The sequence below is a fragment of the Ctenopharyngodon idella genome, chromosome 10 (genome assembly GCF_019924925.1).
Source record: "Ctenopharyngodon idella isolate HZGC_01 chromosome 10, HZGC01, whole genome shotgun sequence".
Taxonomy (NCBI): Eukaryota; Metazoa; Chordata; class Actinopteri; order Cypriniformes; family Xenocyprididae; genus Ctenopharyngodon; species Ctenopharyngodon idella.
This window is the reverse complement of record NC_067229.1, coordinates 25,090,139-25,113,439: the sequence shown is the minus strand read 5'-3', so window position 1 is coordinate 25,113,439 and position 23,301 is coordinate 25,090,139. Positions and strand designations below refer to the sequence as shown.

Sequence of the window (23,301 nt, the reverse complement as noted above, 5' to 3'; positions counted from 1 at the left end):
AAACACACTGAACATGCAATAACTTTAAACATTCCTGCCTACTGAAACCTGCGTGGATATAGTTACACATCAAACAGACTGAACACTTGTTAGATACAAAAGCTTGTACAATGCTAGTTTTGTACAGCATTTAAATTTTCGGCACCACTGTTCTCACCTCCTTTTCGACCTATCCTAATTTCCATGACTCTCTCCAGTGTCTCAAACTCGTCCTCTTCTGGTGGCGGGACGTCCTCTCCACAAACCTCCACCAGGTCATCTGAATCAGTCTTCAGTTCTTCATCTTCTTTGTAGCTCACATTGACTGTGGCCTGCCGCCGAGGCCCTGCTAGGGCTTTTTTATAATCGTCCTCATCATCTGAGGAGGAGCGGGAGGGCTTCTTCTTAGGAGCTTTGTTATTTCTCCCATTCCTGGCATTGGCCCTGAGAGATGAACAGAAATCCATAAGCACCAATCATTAGGGTCCAAGCATATATCAAAAGAACATTACCAAAACAACGAACGTAGAAATCATGGATTTCTTCTTCTTATTATTATTATTATTATTATTATTGCAGTTCCACACACAGGATTTTCTTCAGTTATAGTGCCATCTTGCATCAATAAAATTAAATTTGGCTGGCATAAAAAAAATTTAAAAAAAGTTGAAGTCAAATCTCAAAAAAATATATTTGCTAATATCTTTCAAATAACACCCTCAATATGCTTAGATACTAAATTAAACAGAGTTTACTCAGGGGCCATGCCCAAAATTTAAATGAGCTTATACCTTCGAAAAATGATCCTGCTGCTGTGCTGTCTGCATTTTTAAATGTTAACCAAACAACAAAGAAAAAAAAAAAAAAAGAAAAGGAAAAAAAAAAACACACCATTAAGTTAGTAGTTTTAGCTGTGGAATCGAAATTGGAATAGAGGATTGTGAATTTTCACTAGTATCTAAAATTTTGGTGTCATAACTGACTGTATGTTTCATGGCTGGTAAAAAATAGTTTTGGTAGGTGTGGCAAAAAGTTAGTTTTATGTCCTGAGTATACAGTATTATAACAATATTGAAATGAGTCAAAAAAAAAAAAATCTGGATGCACTTGGCTGAAAACTGAAACTGCTTTTTAAAAATTATTTATAAATATAGTTTTTTTTATTATTATTAATTAAATTCAATAATTTAATCAATGATGATCAATGAAGTCAATATAACCACATTATTTAAAGTAACTATTTTTTGAACAATAATTTTATTTATCAAAAATTATCACACGTTTAAACATTTAAAATGTTCCATTATAACTGGACAAAATAAAAGAAAAAGAAATAACTAATAATAATAATAATAATAATAATAATAATTAAACAACAAACAAAACAAAAAAAACGCAATAACATGTCTATATACTCTCAATGTCCATCATGTCCACAAAGGAGTCACCATCTAGACTCTCCAAAAAGTCATAGAACGCTTTCCAGATTGACAACTATATTATTCTTTATTCAGTTCTATGCAACTGAATCAGATTTAACATTTATTTTTTGACCAATTATCCAAATAATGTATAGTTCTACAAAGCTATTATCATCAGAGCATGTGTGCAAAGTGTAGTGGGGAGTGGATCAGTAAACGAGAGGGTTGCGTCATTATACCAGCGCGGCTATACCTCACCATGTTTCAGCAGTACAGGAGGGCTATTGCAAACAGAAACAATTTTACTACTATATAGAAATTTCATGTTGGCGCATTATTTGAGCGGACTTTGCTTTTGTGATGAGCGGTACATGAGTGGGGCGTTTATATTTTTCTCTTTCAGCCAAAAAACGAAACATCACTGTTTCGGTCAATAGTTTCGACCCTTCAAAACCATTTTCAGGTAGCCTATATTTCGGTGCATCATTACATAAAATGGCAAAAGTAAACCAAAATCAAGGTGAAAACTGTACTTGTTTGAAGGTTTTCTGCTCTTGACTTTGTGACTGGGCTCATAGTCTGACACCGACTCGTCACTGTTCTCCTCTGCTGAAGAGTCCGATGAGCCACTTCCTGAACCCGATCCCGAGTCAGAGTCTGACCCAGACCTACACACAGAACACCAGCGTAAATGTTAACCAAATGCAGAGTGAGGCTGTAATCTCATGTTTACTAATGCAGACGGCTTCCACACCAAACAGACATTGACTCACCCTTTACTCCTGCTCTTTGAATCATCATCTGACTCATCACTACTGGAAGAGTCCTGCAGGTAATAACACAGAAGAACAAATTATAAACGAGAGGGATTTGGACAATCTTGCAAATCTATGATGCTTTTTATGGAGTTCATTTTATGTCAGCATGCAGTACCTCGTCTGAGCCAGTGTTTGAAGAGCTCTGCTGCTGGATCTGCTGCTGTTGCTGTAGCTGTTGCTTCCTGATCATGGCTGACCTTTGTACTGTCAGGATACTAGGGTTGGACTTCCAAAACTACAGTATTGAAACAAGGATATTTTCAAACATTTGGAATGTTCTGTTCCAAAACCTTGTACAGTGCCTACATTTTAAAGAATCGCAGGTGCTCTAAATGCAAAAGCTGTGAATGATTATGAGGACAATATTGAGAAATGTTTATTTTAAAGTACACTTAAGTAGAACTCAAAAACATTTGTATTAGTATTACTGGACTACATCACAACACATTATAACAAAACTTTACTTTAAATCAATCACGAGTGGAGTCTGTGTACTTTGCGAAAGAAATGCTATTTGTGCAAGCATGGGAATTAGGGCTTTAACAACTAATTGATCAAATCTATAAACTAATTAAAATAAGTGACAATGAATTTCATAAATTATTCAGGTTTGTGTGTAGTGCATGGAAAATCTTTGCCAGCTCCATTACTTTACAGTAGTGAAAACATTTGTAAATGACAGAACAATCTTACAGGCAGAAATGGAAGTCTTTTAAACTAAAAACCATCATGACTCTATAAAACTATAACATAAGTAATTGTATATAAATGTAAAATGTCTTTTAACAGGACACAGAAATGACAGCAACATGCTACTATGTTCAGAGAAGTTAATGTTTGTTCCTGTAGATAACTCAATCTACAGTCAGTTACCATTTAGTTTATAGTAAAGCCTTCATAAATTTAACATGCGTGTCAATTTGCACTGTTTGGAGGATAACATTGGCAGAATGTGGAATAAATGGACTTTAAAGCATCAGATTAGCACTGACAACTTCAGAGCTTTATGAAGCTTACCGCTGCTCCATCGATTTTGTTGTCTTGATCATTCTTTTCCTTGGATTTCTCGGAGTCCGAGTCTGATTGGCTTCCAGAATCCGAGCCACTTCCTGAGTCACTGCTCCCTGATTGGCTACTGCTAGAACTGCTACTGCTTGAACTCGAGCCCGAGCCCGAACCTGATCCTGACCCAGACTCATCATCTGAATTACTGAGACACAAACAAATGTGTACATGAGTTAATTCCTCCAATACTCCATATGCTTTGCATGTTTCCAAACTATGATGAAATGAATTATATTTAACCATAAATAATAGTGAGCAGATTAAGTGATAGCATTTATTATGATTAGACAATATAATTATCATGAAACATTTCTAGGATTCATAATTCACCCAAAAATGAGAAGTCTGTCATCAATTATTCCTCCCCACAAAGTTCCAAACTTATATGGTTTTTGTACAATTAAACATGTCAATAACATCTAAATTAGTAAATAGTATTAATATTTTTAATGGCAGTGAATGCTCATCCAACAAAATAACACAGACTTGCATAGTTTACAGGTGAAATCAGGACTAGGTACTAGAAATCCTAGTTGACTAATTGGGTACATTTTTTGAACATTAAATATTTTGGTAACAATTTTACAATAAGGTTCATTAGTAAACATTAGCTAACTAAATTAGTTAACATGAATAATGAACTGCACTTATACAGCATTTATTAATCTTTGGTAATGTTAAATTTCAACATTTACTAATACATTATTAAAATCTTGTTAACATTTGTTAATGCACTGTGAACTAACAAGAACAAACAATGAACAACTATTTTCATTCACTAACGTTAACGAAGATTAGTAAATACAGTAACAAATGTATTGCTCATGGTTAGTTCATGTTTGTTAATACATTAACTAATTTAACTAACGAACCTTATTGTAAAGTGTTACCAATATTTTTACAAAAGCTACGCTAAAATTACTATCATGTTGATGTTACTTAAAAAAAAAAATTATATATATACACACACACACATACACACACTTACAGTAACAGCAGTTTTAACATGTCTTACATGCTTTTATCATGTCTTACATAACCCTAATCCTAACAGTCTTCGCACACAGGAAAATGTCATCTCATAAGGCAAACAAAGTATCATGCTTCATTATTCAGCAATAATTTAAGCCTATATAGCTTTTCAGATCTAGGAAAACAGACTGCATTTAAAAAACTGAAATCATGGACAACTGACAAGCACAAGTCTGGAGAAACAGGCGATTTGTTTATTAATTCAGAAAGAGTGGAGGAACATATTTGTTACTGATAACTAAAGTAGCCATTAGTCTGGCATACCAATCAACTCCTGGTATGCAGATTAGTTACATGTAATGGTTCATTTTGATGCTATGTGAGAACAAACAGTTTGAGTTGGAATGCTGATGTAAATGTCTGCTGTCAAACACGGTGTCTACATCGGATGTTAGTGGTACATTAAACGTAAATGGCTCAGATTACAATCAATGAAGCTTTCTTCACTGCAAGACTCTGTCTTTTCTGAAGCCAGACAGTATGAATAAACATCCAGTTTAAGCATTCACAGACAGATAAAGAAGCTCAAATATTCTACCTAAAATCTTTTCTGGAACATGAATGTGAGTAAATGACAATTTTCATCTACAGACAAAACTATTCCTTTAATGTTTTTTTTAAACATGGAAATGACTTGTATTCTGGTTACCTGGACTCTCCGCTGCTGTTGCTGACACTTTCATCCTCACTGCGTGCATCCATCTCAATCAAATATTAAAGATGAATCCCTGATGAGATCCGTACAGTCTGTGTGCGCCACTTCAGAGCAGCTCACCTAAAAAGAAAGTAAGGTTGTGATTAGAACACAAGCTCATACATGACAGGTTCCTATCAAAGTGACTTATCTTATGTTTGACAGTAAACATTACTTATTTATTTCTAAGAGACTAGTCTTAATCAGTCTGAGAATCTGAGATGAACAAAACACTGCTGCTGAAACAATTTAACAGCTGTTTTTTAGAAATGTTACACAATGTAGCACACAGAAAGGTCTTTGTATCTTGTTTGCCAATTTGCAAGAAAGTAAAAAAATTGGCAACATTTGTTTGCATATGATGTGAATTATTTGTTTATTCTTCAGTATTGTAGTCCTGATATTGCTGGAATAAACTAACACCAATTGCTTCTTAGAGAGGGTTACTTCTCTACTTCCTCTCTTCAAACACTTAACTTTGTCTTTATCGTTAATTGGCATACATTAGTGACAAACCACATGTTTTGTCTCCACGCAAAATCCACAGATTAGTCGTACAGAATTTTCTCTTATGTAAAGCAAAATCTTAAGCATTGCCTAATGAATGAGAGTGATGAGTGTGATGTTGACCGCAGAGGCCTCTAAGGGTCAGGCCTAAAAAGCCGCGGACTCTCCTGCGTTGTATTGCCACCTGAAGCAGCGCCATCCTCGGGCACAGGCGCGCATTACTGTCGGGTCACCTTTATGTTCAGCGCCGTTTACAAATATCTGTTGTCATGAAGTTTAGCCGGCCTTAAAATTAAGTTACACAACATAAATACATATTTTGGGACCATGTTTTGATCGTTTGCCCCACTTGTCGCGCTGGATTGGCGCTACATTTCAAATCTTTCATCAGTCTCTTTCTGTTGTAGCAAGGCTAAAGTAGCTTAGCATGCTAAAGCTAAGCGAGAAGCGTGTGTTAGCTATTTGGCTACCGGTCGCTAACACATTCACACTATTAGAGCAATGTATATATATATAATCTTAATATGATCAATTATATATCAGTCTTCAGACCCTGTTTAGATAGTATCTTCCCAGTTTGACATATTATGTGTTTATTTAGACAGTTATATCTCACGCGTGCTAAGCTAGATGAGCAGCCTCACTTAACTGGAGTTTGATTTTATGGGACATTCTGCTTTGAATTCAGCTGGCTTGTCTTAAGCCCTTAAAACAAACAGTTGCGATAATGAACTCTTGGGCTTTGTCTCATGATCGGACGTACGCGCTGAAATGTAGGTGTTTTCAGTGTAATATTGTCTGATCATCATGCTGTTGTTGATTCCCGCACTGCGTTTCAGTAGATCCGCCGCTCGGTTTGTTTTCATTAGCCCTCAAAACAGCCAAATACAGCATCACGAACAGTATACAGACATATACCAATGAATACCCGACCACGATTGGTTTCTCAACTACGTCCATCACGTTCTGCACACAAGTGCAGTCATATTGAAGGTGTTTTGATCTGTTACCTGTCTGCCTGTGTGCGCGCTGCTCTCGGACTCTTTCTGATGATCGCCGCTGTCGCTCGAGAACTCCACAAAAACACTCTTGTACTTTATTCTGAGAAATGAGTTTCTGAATTTCCCCTCCACGGTCAAGAATGCCTTGGGATTAAATGCTAAACAGTTTTTGTGTATTCCATGTGCCGGGAAACAGACGGGATAGCAGGCATATTTCAGCTGTAAATCCTACACCAGCCGGTCTCCGCCATGACGCGCTCAAGCACAGAGAGAGAGAAACCCCGGGCTGTGACGTCACCCGCAGGCGGCCGCTCTCCCGCGGAACAGCGGCATCAATGTGTTATATAAGAAAACATCTTTTGGGATACTTGTTTCTCAGAGATTAGGCTACATGGAAAAAAAGTTTGGCTGTTCCCCTTTCTTTTTTGTATATCTATAAAAATTCGAGAATTACATTTAAAACAAATTTATAGCATATTTTTCTGTAATGCACTTTGTCAACATTTATGGACATCGATGAAAGAAAGTCGCTCATTTTGTTTAGATTAGACAGAAAATATAATACATCTTTTTAAAATAACATTTGGAATGATTAATAATTTTTCAACAGAAATCTAGACATCATGTTGATATAACTTGCAAAGATGTTTTTATATTATTATTTTTTTAAATGTACAATCTCACAGAAGTGAGTACACCCCTCACATTTTTGTAAATATTTTATTATATCTTTTCATGTGACAACACTGAAGAAATTACACTTTGCTACAATGTAAAATAGTGAGTGTACAGCTTGTATAACAGTGTAAATTTGCTGTCCCCTCCAAATAACTCAACACACAGCCATTAATGTCTAAACTGCTGGCCACAAAAGTGAGTACACCCCTAAGTAAAAATGTCCAAATTGGGCCCAAAGTGTCAATATTTTGTGTGGTCACCATTATTTTCCAGCACTGCCTTAACCCTCTTGGGCTTGGAGTTCACCAGAGCTTCACAGGTTGCCACTGGAGTCCTCTTCCGCTCCTCCATGATGACATCACAGAGCTGGTAGATGTTAGAGACCTTGCGCTCCTCCACCTTCCATTTGAGAATGCCCCACAGATGCTCAATAGGGTTTAGGTCTGGAGACATTCTTTGGCAAGGCAGTGGTCATCTTGGAGGTGTGTTTGCGGTCATTATCATGTTGGAATACTGCCCTGCGGCCCAGTCTCCGAAGGGAGGGGATCATGCTCTGCTTCAGTATGTCACAGTACATGTTGGCATTCATGGTTCCCTCAATGAACTGTAGCTCTACAGTGCCGGCAGCACTCATGCAGCCCCAGACCATGACACTCCCACCACCATGCTTGACTGTAGGCAAGACACACTTGTCTTTGTACTCCTCAACTGGTTGCCACCACACACGCTTGACACCACCTGAACCAAATAAGTTTATCTTGGTCTCATCAAACCACAAGACATGGTTCTAGTAATCCATGTCCTTAGTCTGCTTGTCTTCAGCAAACTGTTTGCGGGCTTTCTTGTGCATCATCTTAAGAAGAGGCTTCCTTCTGGGACGACAGCCATGCAGACCAATTTGATGCAGTGTGCAGCGTATGGTCTGAGCACTGACAGGCTGACCCCCCACCCCTTCAACCTCTGCAGCAATGCTGGCAGCACTCATACGTCTATTTCCCAAACACAACCTCTGGATATGATGCTGAGCACGTGCACTCAACTTCTTTGGTCGACCATGGCGAGGACTGTTCTGAGTGGAACCTGTCTTGTTAAACCGCTGTATGGTCTTGGCCACCGTGCTGCAGCTCAGTTACAGGGTCTGGGCAATCTTCTTATAGCCTACACCATCTTTATGTAGAGCAACAATTATTTTTTTCAGATCCTCAGAGAGTTCTTTGCCATGAGATGCCATGTGACCAGTATGAGAGAGTGAGAGTGATAACACCAAATTTAACACAGCTGCTCCCCATTCACACCTGAGACCTTGTAACACTAACGAGTCACATGACACCGGGGAGAGAAAATGGCTAATTGGGCCCAATTTGGACATTTTCACTTAGGGGTGTACTCACTTTTTTGGCCAGCGGTTTAGACATTAATGGCTGTGTATTGAGTTATTTGGAGGGGACAGCAAATTTACACTGTTATACAAGCTGTACACTCACTACTTTACATTGTAGCAAAGTGTCATTTCTTCAGTGTTGTCACATGAAAAGATATAATAAAATATTTACAAAAATGTGAGGGGTGTACTCACTTCTGTGAGATACTGTATCTGTTAATTTTATGGTGAATCTTATAATTAATTTGGTAAATATACATAAAAGCAAAAGAAGCAATTCTAAACCATGTTTTAAGGTCTTTATGGTTGAATTCTTTATGTTTGGGAGCCACCAACCACCTTTTGGTTTTTATTATGGTTTATCAGCACATTTTAAGGTACAGAGATTTTGGTAGTTCAAGTAGATAATATTATATTACTTAATAAAATGTATATGTTGTAAAGAGGCTCTGATATGCCATCCCCCCATATTATATTCTTCTGTCAATCACAGCTGTCAGGTTTTTTTACTGTAAATTTGACATGATGTTTTTTTATTATGAACATTTCACATCTGATAAAATGTAGAGTATAGTTGTAATAATTTACATTAACATTGTCTTGACCTTCCTAGAAACTTTTCACAGTATTCACTGAGCATCATTTTGTATATTATTATATTATATATTGTATTGGTTAAACTCATTTTTTTATACACGCCATATAATTTTTTATAGGTTAGTAATTTCTTCATTTTATTAATCATACCAATAAAAAATAACTTGTAAAATTGAAAATCAAGGTTTGTGTAATTGGAATGTTGCTAAACAAATATTACTTTGTGTTTTTGACTTTTAAGTTTAGCAAATTTTACACTGTAAAAAAAAGTTGCTGCCTTAAATTTTTAAGTACAATCAACTTGGCTGTATAAGCAATTTCAACTTAAATTAAACTGACTTAAGTTGCATCTTGTATAACTTGTAGAAAAAAGTTGAAAATCACTTTTTGATGAGTTAAAATATTGTAAAAACATGCTGTCATGCCTTATTGATCATATTTTTTATAGTGTAAAGTTTGTAGTGATACTGTGGATTTGTCTTGCTGATATTGCAAGATGAATGCCATGTGAAAAATTGAGAGTAGTGCCCTACTGTCATGCTTGTCTAACTTAGTTTGCATCCTAACATAATAACAAAATCATGAAACAAAACAAAACCCTGGAGACACAGACAGAAGTGAGCATCACATTATCTCCGGGGTCTCTGCACACACTATTGTCATTCATATGAGTCAAATGATACATGATTTGACCTACATTTGGGCTGCGCTCGAAATAGCATATTTACAGCCTCTCTTGAGTAGGTACTTATGACTTTGAGTAATTTACCACCTCTAAAAAAGTATGTTCTATATAGTATGTATGTGTGTAGTATGAATGTAATCTGGACATCCTACATTCGTCATGTTGTCATTATCATGTGACCTACCAGCGTCAATTGCGTCGCTTTACTGCCATTCACAAACCCTCCTCCGTGGCTTCATGAGAAGTGTCCATCATATGCACACCAGAATCTTGCCGGAAGTAGTAGATCATCCCTGTACTTTTTGCCTACTCTTATATGAGTACTGTGAATTCAGACATACTTCTTTTGTCACATACTCTTTTCGCCTACTACATAGTAGGGAAGTATGAAATTTTGGATGCAGCCTTGTTCTTCCAATGGCTCAGAGTGCATATTGCTATTGTTTCTTTGAGGAACTTTTTATACTGCAGCTACTCCAAAAGGTAATTTGAAATTATGAATAAATGTATGTATTGTCTAAGCTTTGTTTCTCATATTCTGCTCATGACCAATTTTTACAAACTACAACAGGATTAACATTATCAGATGTACACCCAACAATAGAAAAGAATAGACAGCCTATATTGCAGTGTTAAAGACTCCAATTTCTCCATGGTTCCCTGTTTTCCTCAAAGATTCCATTCGTTTCCACGTGTAACAGTGCGTGTCCACTGCAATGGAGAGAAATCCGCTCAAGCCATTCAAATATTAAATAGTTAGCGCCCTCATCGATGCGATACCAATGAAGACAACATGCTTCACATTTCTGTAGCTTTTGGAAGATGACAGCAAGGCATCATTGCACACAAATGAATTCGGAACCGCATACTAGCATACTACTCTTATCATTTCTGCACGTCAAAGTAGTAAGAGTAGTATACTAGTCTATAGGGTTTGTTTCCTCAGAAAAAGAGCGCGACTGTAACGGTTGCATTCCATATTAGAAGAGCGACATCTAGCGGATGATATCATTTTCGAGTAAGTCTTTTATTGTATTTACATTAGTCAACATCTTATTTTTAGAAAAGCATGTACATAATTTACCTGCTGGGCTACGTCAGACCTGCTGTCAGACTTAAATCTGTCTGTAAAATATGTAAAAAAAAAAAATAAATAAATTAAATAAATAAATAAATAAAAAAAGTGCTGCATATAGGCAATTCTATTTATTATTTTTTAATAATAATAATAATAATTATTATTATTGCAGAATGTACAAAACAAGCCAGGGAAAAACCAACATTGTAAGACACTTCCACTGAGAAAAACGGTGGACCAGTGTTTATACGGCCTCTGCCACATTCTTACTACCACCATTTTTTTTTTTTTTTTTTTTGATTATATTGTGCACTTTTCACTCCCTCACATACAGCCATTTAACAAAAAGTGTCACACAAAAGTTAAATCACTGTTGTTTATGTGAATGCATGCAAAGGATGTTAAAATAAATAAAAATTATATATATATATATATATATAATGTAGATATGTGTTGCTCACATTGTAGCACTGAATATAGTGTAATTAGCAGCATGCAGCACTGACATCTAGTAGGACTAGCACTGATATTTTGCTGTATTTGTATTTAAGTGAATATCATTAATTATCTGTGATGCAGTCAGAACCCAGATTTAAAGTTGTCCAGGTAGGCTATCAATTTGTGTTTAAGAATTTGTTCAGCAACATAATTCAATACGATTTCTTTGCCTCATGATAGTAGCGAACCAGAAGAGTTGCACTTAGGCTATGTTTTGTATGCGTTTAGTATGAGGGGCAATAATTATTGAAAAGCTTTGAACAACCTTAGTGAAATGAGGGCACTGAAATGAAATGAGGGCCATTGTTTTGTCTCAAGATTCACACCAGTAATGTTTTTTTTTCTTTTCTTTTTCTCTCAGGTACATTAATAAAAGCTACTTAAATACCCTAATTTAACTAAGGCCTAATCCTGGCTTAGTCTAAGCCCTGTCTGTGAAACCAAGCTTATATTTAGATCGTGGCATGAAAGGTTGCAGTGATGGACACTGTAGTCCTACTTGGTCCTACTATGACCAGATAACTACAAAGAGGCCAGATGTAAATAAACCCATATTTCAGATAGTTTCAGTTCTCACTGATTAAGAAGAAATATATGCATTTGGCAGAAGCTTTTATCCCAAGTGACTTACATTGCATTTATGGTATAAATATTCTTTATACTTTCCCTGGGAACACAATGCAGGAAATACACAATGCAAAGAACAGTGTTTTATTAATATCAAATGAAACTCAAACTTTGACAAAAACAAAAGTTAAACTTTGACAGAAACATTGCAGAGGGTAAAAGAACATTAAGCATTAAACATGTTCAGAATAGAAGATAACGTAACAATATTACATGTGCATTCAAGTATTCTAAGACAAACTAAGACATGCCTTCTGGATAAATAATGTACTTTCTTACTGAAGGCACTGCAGCCAGTAGTGGTTTCTAACACATTTTTATTCATTAAGATGTTAAAATCTACAAGTACTGAAATCAATTACGTTGTATCCCTCTAGGCAGGAGAATTTCTTTAAATTATTATTATTAATATTACATTTTTGACAAAAAGAGAATACAACAGTTCAACATTTTCAGTGCATGACAGGTTTTCAAGCTTAAGTTTTTACCCTTATTGGCTCTGAAATACCACAGAGGGTGAATGAACATGTCTTGCTTAGAATTCCACTATTCCACAAAAAAAATAAAAATAAAATATTCCTAAAAATGAGTTACCAGCTTTTTCAAATGCTTTTCACTTATCAGTCTTCCATGTTAAAAGGCCGCAGCAGGACAGCCAATCACGAGCCTGCCTGCAGGAAAACAAACCACTGACTTTTTGGTACTTTGGACATGACTGGGTCAGAGAGAAACTACTTCAGATGGAATGATTGACAGCTGTCTGACTGCTGATCAAAAGAAATATAAAAACAAAAATGGAAAACAGAATTAGTGGTGTTTTTAAAAGCTGTTTACTTGAAAACTCACCTTATAAGTAGTAGGCCTATTATTGTTAAATATTGTAAATAGACTGAAATAGGCTTGATCTTTTTCACTTTGTTAAGCATTGTATATGCTTTGCTGTGTAGATAAATAAAAAATTACACTGTTCCAATAGTGTAATGCCACTAATTCTTTTTCAACAGTAGTCCAAAAAATTCATAGAACATGAAAACTATGCAGTTAGGAAATGAAACTACAACAAAACTATTAATTAGGCTTTATGTAAATAAAAAAAACTTTTGGAAATACTATAACAAAATATCACCAACACATCACAATTAATAAATATATGAAATATAATGAATGAATCTAAGGTGCTTTTTAGAGCATATTCCACCGATGGTTAGCTGAATGTACAGTAACGGTAAAACATTAGGATAGATCAATTAGATTAGATGTCAGCAACCTAGAGACAAAACAAAACTATAAAATACAGTCTGTAATGTTTAGGGTGAAATCTAGCAATTCAGTTCAATGCATTCATTAAAATCACAGGAAAAAGATACAGAAGAAAAATATGAAGGAGGGTTAGAAAAAGGGAGTTCTGAAAAGTATCAAACAACTAGCAAAGATCTAGCAAAGATCCTAAAGAAAATATGATCCCGACAGAAGTATTCAAATGTCTGGAACTAATATCTTCCATCATGATAAAGATAGAAAAAACTCAAAAAAGCAAATGGATACATATTAAACATTGTTGTCAAAATGAAGAAATAAGATCCCATAAACTGTTACCAGTGCTTATTGGGTGAAATGGTGAAAGATTGTCTGTTGTTCAAAAATTATTTATCAAGTTCCCCCTGGACTTTGGTTTTATAGCAATGTTATCTACTATGTGCACCGTGAAGGGGTCAGGCAAAAAAAGAAAAAGAAATAAAAAGTAAATGACAAATGTCACAACCTTCATTAACAAACATTTCTTTTAGACAATAACATAGTATTCAGTGTAAGATGATCCAGTGAGTCTCCTGTAAAATATTGATTAAAGAAATGAAAAGGCCATTAATGGTTTCTATATGCTAATGTTAGCTCGGCTTCTCTAAAGACAAGCCTCTCCTGCACAAAGCCTATCAGAGGGTGTTTTAAAGAACATCCGGATTGCGTAACAGTCAAGATCCTCACCTGACATGAGTTACTAATGTTAGCAGAATAACACAAGCAAGTGACTTGATGTTGAGGGGGAACATATGACTAAATGCATTTTTGCAGTACAGCCATTTTCACACTTAATTTCCAAAGGTATAATTTTTTTTTTTTTTTTTTTTTTAACACACACGCGCGCACACACACACACACACACACACACACACACACACACACAGTAGGAATTAGGTAATTAAGACACACCATTTATTGCTAATCTTAAAAAAACTCACCATGACAATGAATGTATGCCCTGTAATACACACTTATACAATGATTCATTGCGGGGATAAAGGATTCATTCTCATGTCATTATTTACTCACCCTCATGTCTTTCCAAACTGAAAAAGGAGGGAGGAAAAAAAGGTTAATACAGTTCTTTTTTTCATACAAATCAGTTCATAATGACTATGTCTGCTGGGACAATACATTGATTCAAGATACAAAGAATCTAGCATTTCTGATATTTTCCAATGTATCGTGATTCTCGCGAAATTCTGAGCTTAGTCTTTAACAGCAGATGGCACTACAGGCTATAGAAACACCCGTACTCTGCTTGCTTCCAGTTCCTTTACACACACCACTTAAACCTAAAATAATCATTCATAAAGTTCGAAAAGGTTGAAGCGAATTACAAGGGAGTTCACAGTGGGCTGTGTTTACATTAATCTCACGTCATAAAAGCATTCTGAGCCGAGGTGTAACTATATTTAACCACTTACATGACTCAGCCGAACACACGATCGCTGTCCAGTACTCTTCTTCATGAGCATTTGAGTGTGTGGTTAAAAACTAGCATAGAGTGCCATCTGCTGTTAAAACTAAGCTCAGAATCGATTCGGGAAAGAAAATATAAGAATCGATCCAGAATCATTGTATTGTGAATCGAGAATCGATTAATTGTCCCAGCCCTATCTGTCACTTTGACACTAGTTCTATAAAAACACATATAATAGGGCTGCACAATTTCAAACTGAGATTGCGATTTAAAATGTGACTTATAAAAACATCTCCAGGTTTAATGTACTTGTTTGTAGGGCTGCACCATAAATTACAATACTATAATGTTTATGGCTGTCTTAATTCCTTTTCAAAAATTAAACCTTTTTTGGGGCGGAAAACTAAAGGGAGCCCTCAAAATTTCTCTTTTGTTGACAACAGCCTCTCATTACAAGTTTGTGAAGATGGTTGTCTCATGTTGTTGTTCCCAAACGCACGTTAAAGCGACTCAAACTCAAAGCAGATGCAGAAAACACCAGATCTTGAGCTGCTCGTGTGTAAAGGAACACAGTGCCATGCTTCACTCTGAAACACACATATACAGGTATTTATTTAATTACATTGTAGCCTTTGCGATTTGACAATCGCACTAAGCCATTTTGTGATGTTGGTCTTATTTCGATTAGTCGTGCAGCCCCACCATATAATTAGTCTGACTACGCTACAACTCTATATAGCGATAGTACAACTTTTATTCCAAGTTTTCCAAAGTATCTTGATAGTTTTGTGTGACAGACTGAAATCAAAGTCTTTCTTTGCTGGACACAGATGAAATTTCAGAGCTTTCGCATCAATAACAAATTTTGGCCTGTTCCCCACACAAAGCTATGTCTTTAGCAAACTTTGAATATAGCACATATATCCATATGGATGTGACAGCTGTGGTCACCAACAACTGTTCTTGTATAAAATGAGCTTTTTTTATTCCATAGAAACAAAAAATAACAGTGTGAAAGAACATGAGGGTGAGTACATAATGACAGATGAACTACTCCTTTAAAGTTTCCCCTAACTGGGCCTCACGGTGTTTCATCACACCTCTGGTTAACAAAGAAGATTAGTGGTCTATGTATGGCGTAGTGGGGAAGAGTGGTAAAAATCAAGGCCCTACATTGCAGCCGGGCAGGTGAGCATTGCAGTGCTGGGCATCTGAGGACTCATGTCTTGTTGCGGGTAAACACACGCTCGCCCCGCAAATTCAGATGCTGCAGCTGGTACTGCAGCACTTCAGTGTCCGCCGGCTCCCTGAGGCTCATCTTGTCTAGATTGAGGTAGTCCAGGGACTTGGAGTGCACCCGTTTGCCTTTTAACAGGCAGAGGGGCAGCGGGCCATGTAAAGCCTTGCCGGGCTCCCCGCTCACTAGAGATTTCAAGCAGCCGTCGCCTGAGCTGGGCATGCGCCGCCTCCTACGTCCGTTGATGGCTGGGATGTCATATGGTTGGTAGTAGCGGCTTTTGGCTTTGCAAATCCGTGAGGCTCGGTGCAGACTTACATCCACAGGCTTTTTGATGGGGCTGGGCAAGGCCTCTGTGTTGCTGTTGTCAGGACTAGACCACTTCTGGGCTAATTTAAGAAGCTCCTCACCAGTGGTGAAGCCCACTAGATAGTTGGAGTTCATGTGAAGGATTTGGTATCCTGAGACAGTACTTTTAATCGGGGAGCAGGGAGTACTGGAGCATCGGGGTTTGTCGGGTTCAGGCTTCAGGGTGGTTTTGACCTCAGCAGCAGACAGAACAGATATGGGTGCCCTGGACGTTCCACTGGCATCCATTTCCATCTTTAGTGACATGACCTGGCTGAAACAGAGAGGAATAAATAATATACATCATGTTACAAATAAATTAGTACTTTTAGTACTTTTCACAATACATATCGTTTCATGCAGCTTTACAGAAAGTTGTACTCTTTTGAATATGATGAAGCCAAATGTGATAGTCATAGGCAGATGCTGATCAACAAATACAAAAATCTACAAATTACAAATCATATGGAGCTGGGAAGTTGCTAAACAATGTTTAGATAAAAACATACAGTTAATTTACTCTTCTACTCTGGTAGTAAATTAGAAGTGGTTGCATCTGTCCCCCGATTCAGTAGCGGCAAACCACACAGAGATATGAAATCTTTAGATAGCTGAGAAGGGCTTAGAGCATCACAGAGATTGGATCTTGATATTAAAACATTGAAGGATAATTCCAAATGCTGACTGTCATTTCGACAGAAAGAAAACCATATAGGAGGAATGAAGCCTGGTTTATACTCGCCACGTCCGCATGAGTGCGAAGGTGCGCGCGGCAAAAATGACGTTAAGAGATTGTTGTTTAAATTTTGTTTTTTAGTTTTATGCACTGCTCAAAAAAATTAAAGGAACACTTTTTAATCAGAGAATAGCATCAAGTCAGTTAAACTCCTGGGATATTTATCTGGTCAGTTAAATAGCAGAGGAGGTTTTAATCAGCTTTAGCTGCTTTGGTGTTAATGAAATTAACAACAGGTGCACTAGATGGGCAACAATGAGATGACCCCCAAAACAGGAATGGTTTTACAGGTGGAGGCCACTGACATTTTTTTTACCTACTCATCTTTTCTAACTGTTTTTCACTAGTTTTGCATTTGGCTAGGGTCAGTGTCACTACTGATAGCATGAGGTGATGCCTGGACCCTACAGAGGTTGCACAGGCAATCCAACTCCTCCAGGATGAGGAGGAGTTCTGATGAGGATGTCCTCCACATCAATACGTGTCATTGCCAGAAGGTTTGCTGTATCTCCCAGCACAGTCTCAAGAGCATGGAGGCGATTCCAGGAGACGGGTAGTTACTCTAGGAGAGCTGGACAGGGCCGTAGAAGGTCCTTAACCCATCAGCAGGACCGGTATCTACAATTTTGTGCAAGGAGGAACAGGATTAGCACTGCCAGAGCCCTATAAAATGACCTCCAGCAGGGCATTGGTGTCAATGACCAAACAATCAGAAACAGACTTCATGTGGGGTGGCCTGAGGGCCGACATCCTCTAGTGGGCCCTGTGCTCACTGCCCGGCACCGTGGAGCTCGATTGGCATTTGCCATTGAACACCAGAATTGGCGGCTCCGCCACGGGTGCCCTGTGCTTTTCACATGAGAGCAGGTTCACCCTGAGCACGTGACAGAGGTGAAAGGGTCTGGAGAAGCCGTGGAGAACGTTATGTTGCCTGTAACATCGTTCAGCATGACCGGTTTGGTGGTGGGTCAGTGATGGTCTGGGGAGGTATATCCATGGAGGGATGCACAGACCTCTACAAGCTAGACAATGGCATCCTGACTGCCATTAAGTATCGGGATGAAATCCTTGGACCCATTGTCAGACCCTACGCTGGTGCAGTGGGTCCTGGGTTCCTCCTGATGCACGACAATGCCCGGCCTCATGTGGCGAGAGTATGCAGGCAGTTCCTGGAGGATGAAGGAATTGATACCATTGAATGGCCCCCACGCTCGCCTGACCTAAATCCAATAGAACACCTCTGGGACATTATGTTTCGGTCCATCCGACGCCGCCAAGTTGCACCTCAGACTGTCCAGGAGATCAGTGATGCCCTGGTCCAGATCTGGAAGGAAATACCCCAGGACACCATCCGTCGTCTCATTAGGAGCAGGCCCTGACAATGTCAGGCAGGCATACAAGCACGTGGGGGACATACAAACTACTGAGTACCATTTTGAAATTTCAGCATAATGGACTAGCCTGCATCATTTTTTCACTTTGATTTTCAGGGTGTCTTTGAATTCAGTCCTCTGTAGGTTGATAATTTTCATTTCCATCAAACAATGTGGCATCCTTTCATTCCTAACACATTACCCAGTTCATATCAGTATAGATATCCAGTATGATATTTTTCCCCATCGAGATCTGATGGGTTTTCAAAGTGTTCCTTTAATGTTTTTGAGCAGTGTTCGTATGTTCTCATATCCATATATTTTGTTCTAATGTCACAAGTAATAATCTCAAGGTTTACTGGGTTTTACACGATTCTTTGGTTCTTTTGTAGTGTGGGTTTGGTAAAAGTGTAATAAAAATAAATAAATAAAAAAAACATCACAAGTGTACCTTACTTCTCACTGCTGCTTCCTGATGGTTTAAAGAACAATTACTCCAAGTCGCACTATAATAATACAACGACGATCATGTCAAGTATAAATGCCTCATCCGTTTGGAGACATGCCAGTGACATGGCAAAAGATATTTAACAGGATTTTGGCAAGCGTAAAGATTAAACAAATTTGAAGGGGACTTTGTGTCTCTGCAGATGTCAATGCAGGAAGGATGGAGGCTTCGGTGGGTCAGGTACAAAAACACAAGGCCCACTTCGGCTCTCTTGAGGTGACTCTGGCAGTCCTGCAGCGGATGAATTAAGCCCTTACTAGAGCTCTAAAGCCTGCCAGATATTTGAGAGGAGATCATATATATTTATTAGGCATATGTTTTACACCAGAAAAATTTTATTCTGAACTATACTCTACAAAAAAAAAAAAAATATATATATATATATATATATATAAAATGTAAAATGCAAACTGAACATACATTTAATTGCAGCAACTTATACTTGTTATTAGCTATCTTTAAATTAAATAGTGTGATAGAAGAACAATGGTACATTTTTGTACGCAAATATAAAAGAACCAAGGGCTGTCGAGTCTCAATTAAAACACACTGTCAGAGTATTTACATTTTTCACTATAAAAATTAAGTAAATAATTCTACATTTGTGTTAAATTATTGAAATTATATTAATATAAGTAAATTAACATCTGCATCCCAATTCAAGCTCATTGTGCATTTTCATGACAAAATATGTAATATTATTAGTAACTGCACATATTTCTGAAATACTATAGTAAATTGATTTGGTAGTGAATTTATAATGCAAATGTCAAAGTGCTCATTCTAAATACAGATTTATGCTTTGTAAGGTATGCCGAAAAACTTAATTCGCTTTGTGCAGTATTAATGAAGAAGTATTGATTAAATAGTAATGATGACAAAAACAACAATAATAATTGTTATTATTATTATTATTATTATTATTATAAGAGATTAATAAATCCAATTAAAATAAAACCTGATATGATTTTTTGTATTCTTTGTATTTATTGTAAAGCAGTAGTTTGCACTGAAACTAACCAACAACACTGTCTGAATGATCCGTTTATTATTACTTTTTTTTTTTTTTAGGTGGGCTTATAAGAAACGGCTCCATTGTTCCATATGGTTCATAATAAGCCCACAAAGCTACATGAGTGTCTAGATAAGAGATTCATTTAGATAAGAAAAAATTTACATTTTGGTTGGGCTGAATAGTGTAATGTCCTATTTTCACCACAAGAAAAGAAAAAACACTAACACTTTAGGTTAGGTAGGCCTATACATTCACTATTAACTTGTTACTTATTAACATGCATATTACTAGCATATTGGCTGTTTATCAGTACTTATAAAACACAAATGAATGCCTTATTCTACATGACCCTATTCTAGATCCCTTAACCCTACCATACCTAAACTTAACCATTACAACTACTTTACTTACTATCAATAAGCAGTAATGAGGAGTTTATTGAAGGAAAACTCCTAGTTGGTAGTAAATGTGTTTCCTAATCTAAAGTGTGACCAAAAAATCTAATAAAAAAAGAAAACGTGAACAAATTTAAGATCATATTTACATACTAAATATCAATACATTAATACAGTAATTACACAATCATTTTCACATCCAAAATGATTATGACATCACTGAATAGTAGTTAGGCCTAACTGCTAGAATTACATTATCTTACTGCCAACACCAATCCAGTTCATTAGAATAAAATAAGGACAGAAGGTCCCCAAAATGTTGCTCTGCAGGAGAGTGTTTGGAGTGTCAGTTTGTGAAAAATTCTGCAAAAACATATATATTAGACATTTATTATATAATAGCATACACGTAAAGTATCAGTTCTAGCTTAGTCCACCACACTGGGCTTATTCACCTTGACATTCCTAAATCTTAAAGGGGATCTAAGTTAAATTAAAAAAAAAGAGGAGTATACATCCACTATTCAGTTATTAAAAACAAAAGGACCTGAGCTCCAACTGAGCTCTAACAGAACAGTGGTGGTTTGTACAGTATAGAAATGGAAATGTGTTTTAATGCCAGACATGATCAAGAATAAACCCCGAGAAACCAGGCCAACGCTTTACTGTAAAATGAATCGAATATCAATGGAACATGTCGGTAAAAATCATATTCCCAATTTAACACATTGTACATTTTGGTTGATGTAAAAGAAGGAATAATGATGATGATAATAACCAATAATTCTGAGGGTTTAGTAAGAGCTATGTGAGGATCAGCCAGTTTCATCCTGTTTCTCCTCCTGCTGACGATGATGCTCGACATCTATCTGGGACTCAAATACTGCGCTGAGTACCATATGTACCATAAAAACGCGTTCATCGACGAAAATCCGAGTAATAGCAATATACACTAAAGTAGACACCCGTCCTCCATACACTATCTTTATTCTGGGCTGTGTCACTGCCACCATTTCGCGATTTACAACAGCAACATGGGGATTTAACATTACAACAGCGGCGCGCTCACATACAACGCTCTATTCGTAGCTGTGAAGAAATGTAATGAAGAAAATGGTGTAAAATCAAACCTGTTCAGAAAGACCGCACACCTGGGCTTGAGTGAACCATAGACGAGATCCCTGTCAGAGGAGTGGAGCGGCTCCAGCGTCTGCTGTCGACACCAGTCACGTGACGCGAGCCACTGATGCTCCAGGATCCAGTCACGTGATGTATTGAGGGTCGGATGCTCTTATATAAAGCAGTGGTTCTCGAACAAGCGGCCCAGTAGGGGGACTCAGCGACTTTCCAATGATGCTATGAAAATGCTTCAATTTATTCAAAATAAGATAAAACAGGCTTTAAAATGTTTAAATAGTCTTTTCTTTGAAGAATCAGGAAAACCTGGAATAATTTTAAGTGTTATAGTTAAAAGGCATTTAATTATAATTATTTATAAATTTATATATAACTGCCACGCTCATTTAAATAGAGATTTTCAATACTCAGTGTAAAGGTATTTGCTCAAATCCACAGCCCTCATAATGTCGATGTTTACCTCAAACACCATTAATGAGACATTTGCATTATAACCACTGCGAAGCCAAACCATTTTTCTGCTGTAAATCCAGAATTGAATCCAGGTATTCAAGCATGCAGGCCTAGTTTGACGTTTAAGTTAACTTGATCTTTTCTGATGTACTAAAACAAGGCTGGTGCAGCTCCACAAGACATGCCCACAGTTTACAATGAGCTGGTTTCCACTTTCCATCGCTGAAGGCTGTTATCCAGGTTGCACTCATTGTGCTTGTTAGGGGTTGTGCCAGTCAAATTTCTTTTAGGCCCTGTTTACACCTGGTATTAAGATGGGATCACAGGTAGACAAGGCAGGCACATACCGTTTACACCTGGTGTTTTAATCTGTCTCTTTTGTCCACTTTCAACCACTTCTGTCCTGATTTCTTCAAGGGGTAAATGTATGGGTTTTTTCAGATCTTTTGATCTAATGGAAAAAATGAGCTTGCACAATTGACATATGAACGCATCCAGAGACAATGGAAAAACAAGAGCATCACCTTTTGTTTCTGCTCTGATAGCCGCTAGACCATGTCGAATGCTGTGAGAGCATGCTAGAAATCACTGCAGGAATGGTAAGAGAACATTGTGCTTGGCATGTTTTTCATCTTCAAACCAAACTTGGGTCTTCAGCCAAAAAAAAAGTTTAAATCCGATCTGGCTTCCCTTAATGTTTATGCTTTAAGTCAGTAATTGGGGAGTAGGCAGTCTTTTGTGGCTGTTCTAACACATTAGATCACATGAGATTCTACTCTACAAAAGCAATCTGGTCTAATGCATTTTCGACTACCTATGGAAGTGGTTGAAAGTGGACAAACTCAAAACGTTTTAGGCCCCGTTTTCACCTGTATTTAGCGTTGTCCACTTGTGATCCGATCGACAAATCTTCTATGGGAATGCTCCCCTTGAGCTGGTGTCTGAAGCATGTGTGCTACACGGCAATCTTGATTGGCTACCGCAGCCAGGTGACATCATAGGAGAGCCAGCAGGGTATATGCGAGTGTCTAGAAAGAACGTCATCAGCTTCTTTGTCTTCAGGAAGCCGTTTGTTTGTCTGTGCATGTGATCTTTGTGTTGTGGCTAGGAGTGAAAAAAAGAAAATGTCGAAGTTTAGGAGATGTGTCACTCTGTGTCCAAGATACATAAAGTCAGATGATGGCCACGATCTGTGCGTTATGTGTCTTGGAGCGGAGCACTTTCAATCAGCCCTCAAGGGGGCTGGTTGTTCTCACTGTGACCGCTTCACAGTGAGAAAGCTCCACACCCGCCTAGCTCATTTCAAGGGGGGATGG

At 37.4% G+C, this 23,301-nt stretch overlaps 2 protein-coding genes across 4 annotated transcripts in view; both read right to left on the bottom strand.

Annotated features, from left to right (window-relative positions):
* Positions 1-6,829, bottom strand: part of chd1 (chromodomain helicase DNA binding protein 1) — a 31,426-nt gene extending 24,597 nt beyond the window's left edge. The window contains 7 exon segments of the mRNA XM_051907560.1: positions 158-423; positions 1,934-2,068; positions 2,174-2,226; positions 2,334-2,453; positions 3,236-3,428; positions 4,965-5,090; positions 6,527-6,829. Coding sequence (XP_051763520.1) covers positions 158-423; positions 1,934-2,068; positions 2,174-2,226; positions 2,334-2,453; positions 3,236-3,428; positions 4,965-5,017 — 820 coding nt within the window. The 5' untranslated portion in view covers positions 5,018-5,090; positions 6,527-6,829.
* Positions 6,830-14,206: 7,377 nt separating this feature from the next.
* On the bottom strand, positions 14,207-21,707 carry macir (macrophage immunometabolism regulator). Of its 3 annotated transcripts, XR_007932395.1 has the most exons (3): positions 21,526-21,667; positions 14,647-16,642; positions 14,207-14,384 (listed from the first exon to the last, which is right to left on the bottom strand). XR_007932395.1 is itself a non-coding variant. In XM_051910884.1 (2 exons), the coding sequence occupies exon 2, from the start codon at positions 16,633-16,635 to the stop codon at positions 16,003-16,005; it is 633 nt and encodes a 210-aa protein (XP_051766844.1). In that variant the 5' UTR covers positions 16,636-16,642; positions 21,547-21,707; the 3' UTR covers positions 14,207-16,002. The 3 variants fall into 3 exon arrangements, 2 of the variants coding, with proteins under 2 accessions (XP_051766844.1, XP_051766843.1); XM_051910884.1 differs by having other exon boundaries at positions 14,207-16,642; positions 21,547-21,707; XM_051910883.1 differs by having other exon boundaries at positions 14,207-16,642.
* Between the last annotated feature and the right edge of the window lie 1,594 nt (positions 21,708-23,301).

What these genes read in the sequence shown, in the direction of transcription:
- macir (XM_051910884.1), bottom strand. Translation starts at nt 16,635, where the DNA reads ATGTCACTAAAGATGGAAATGGATGCCAGTGGAACGTCCAGGGCACCC.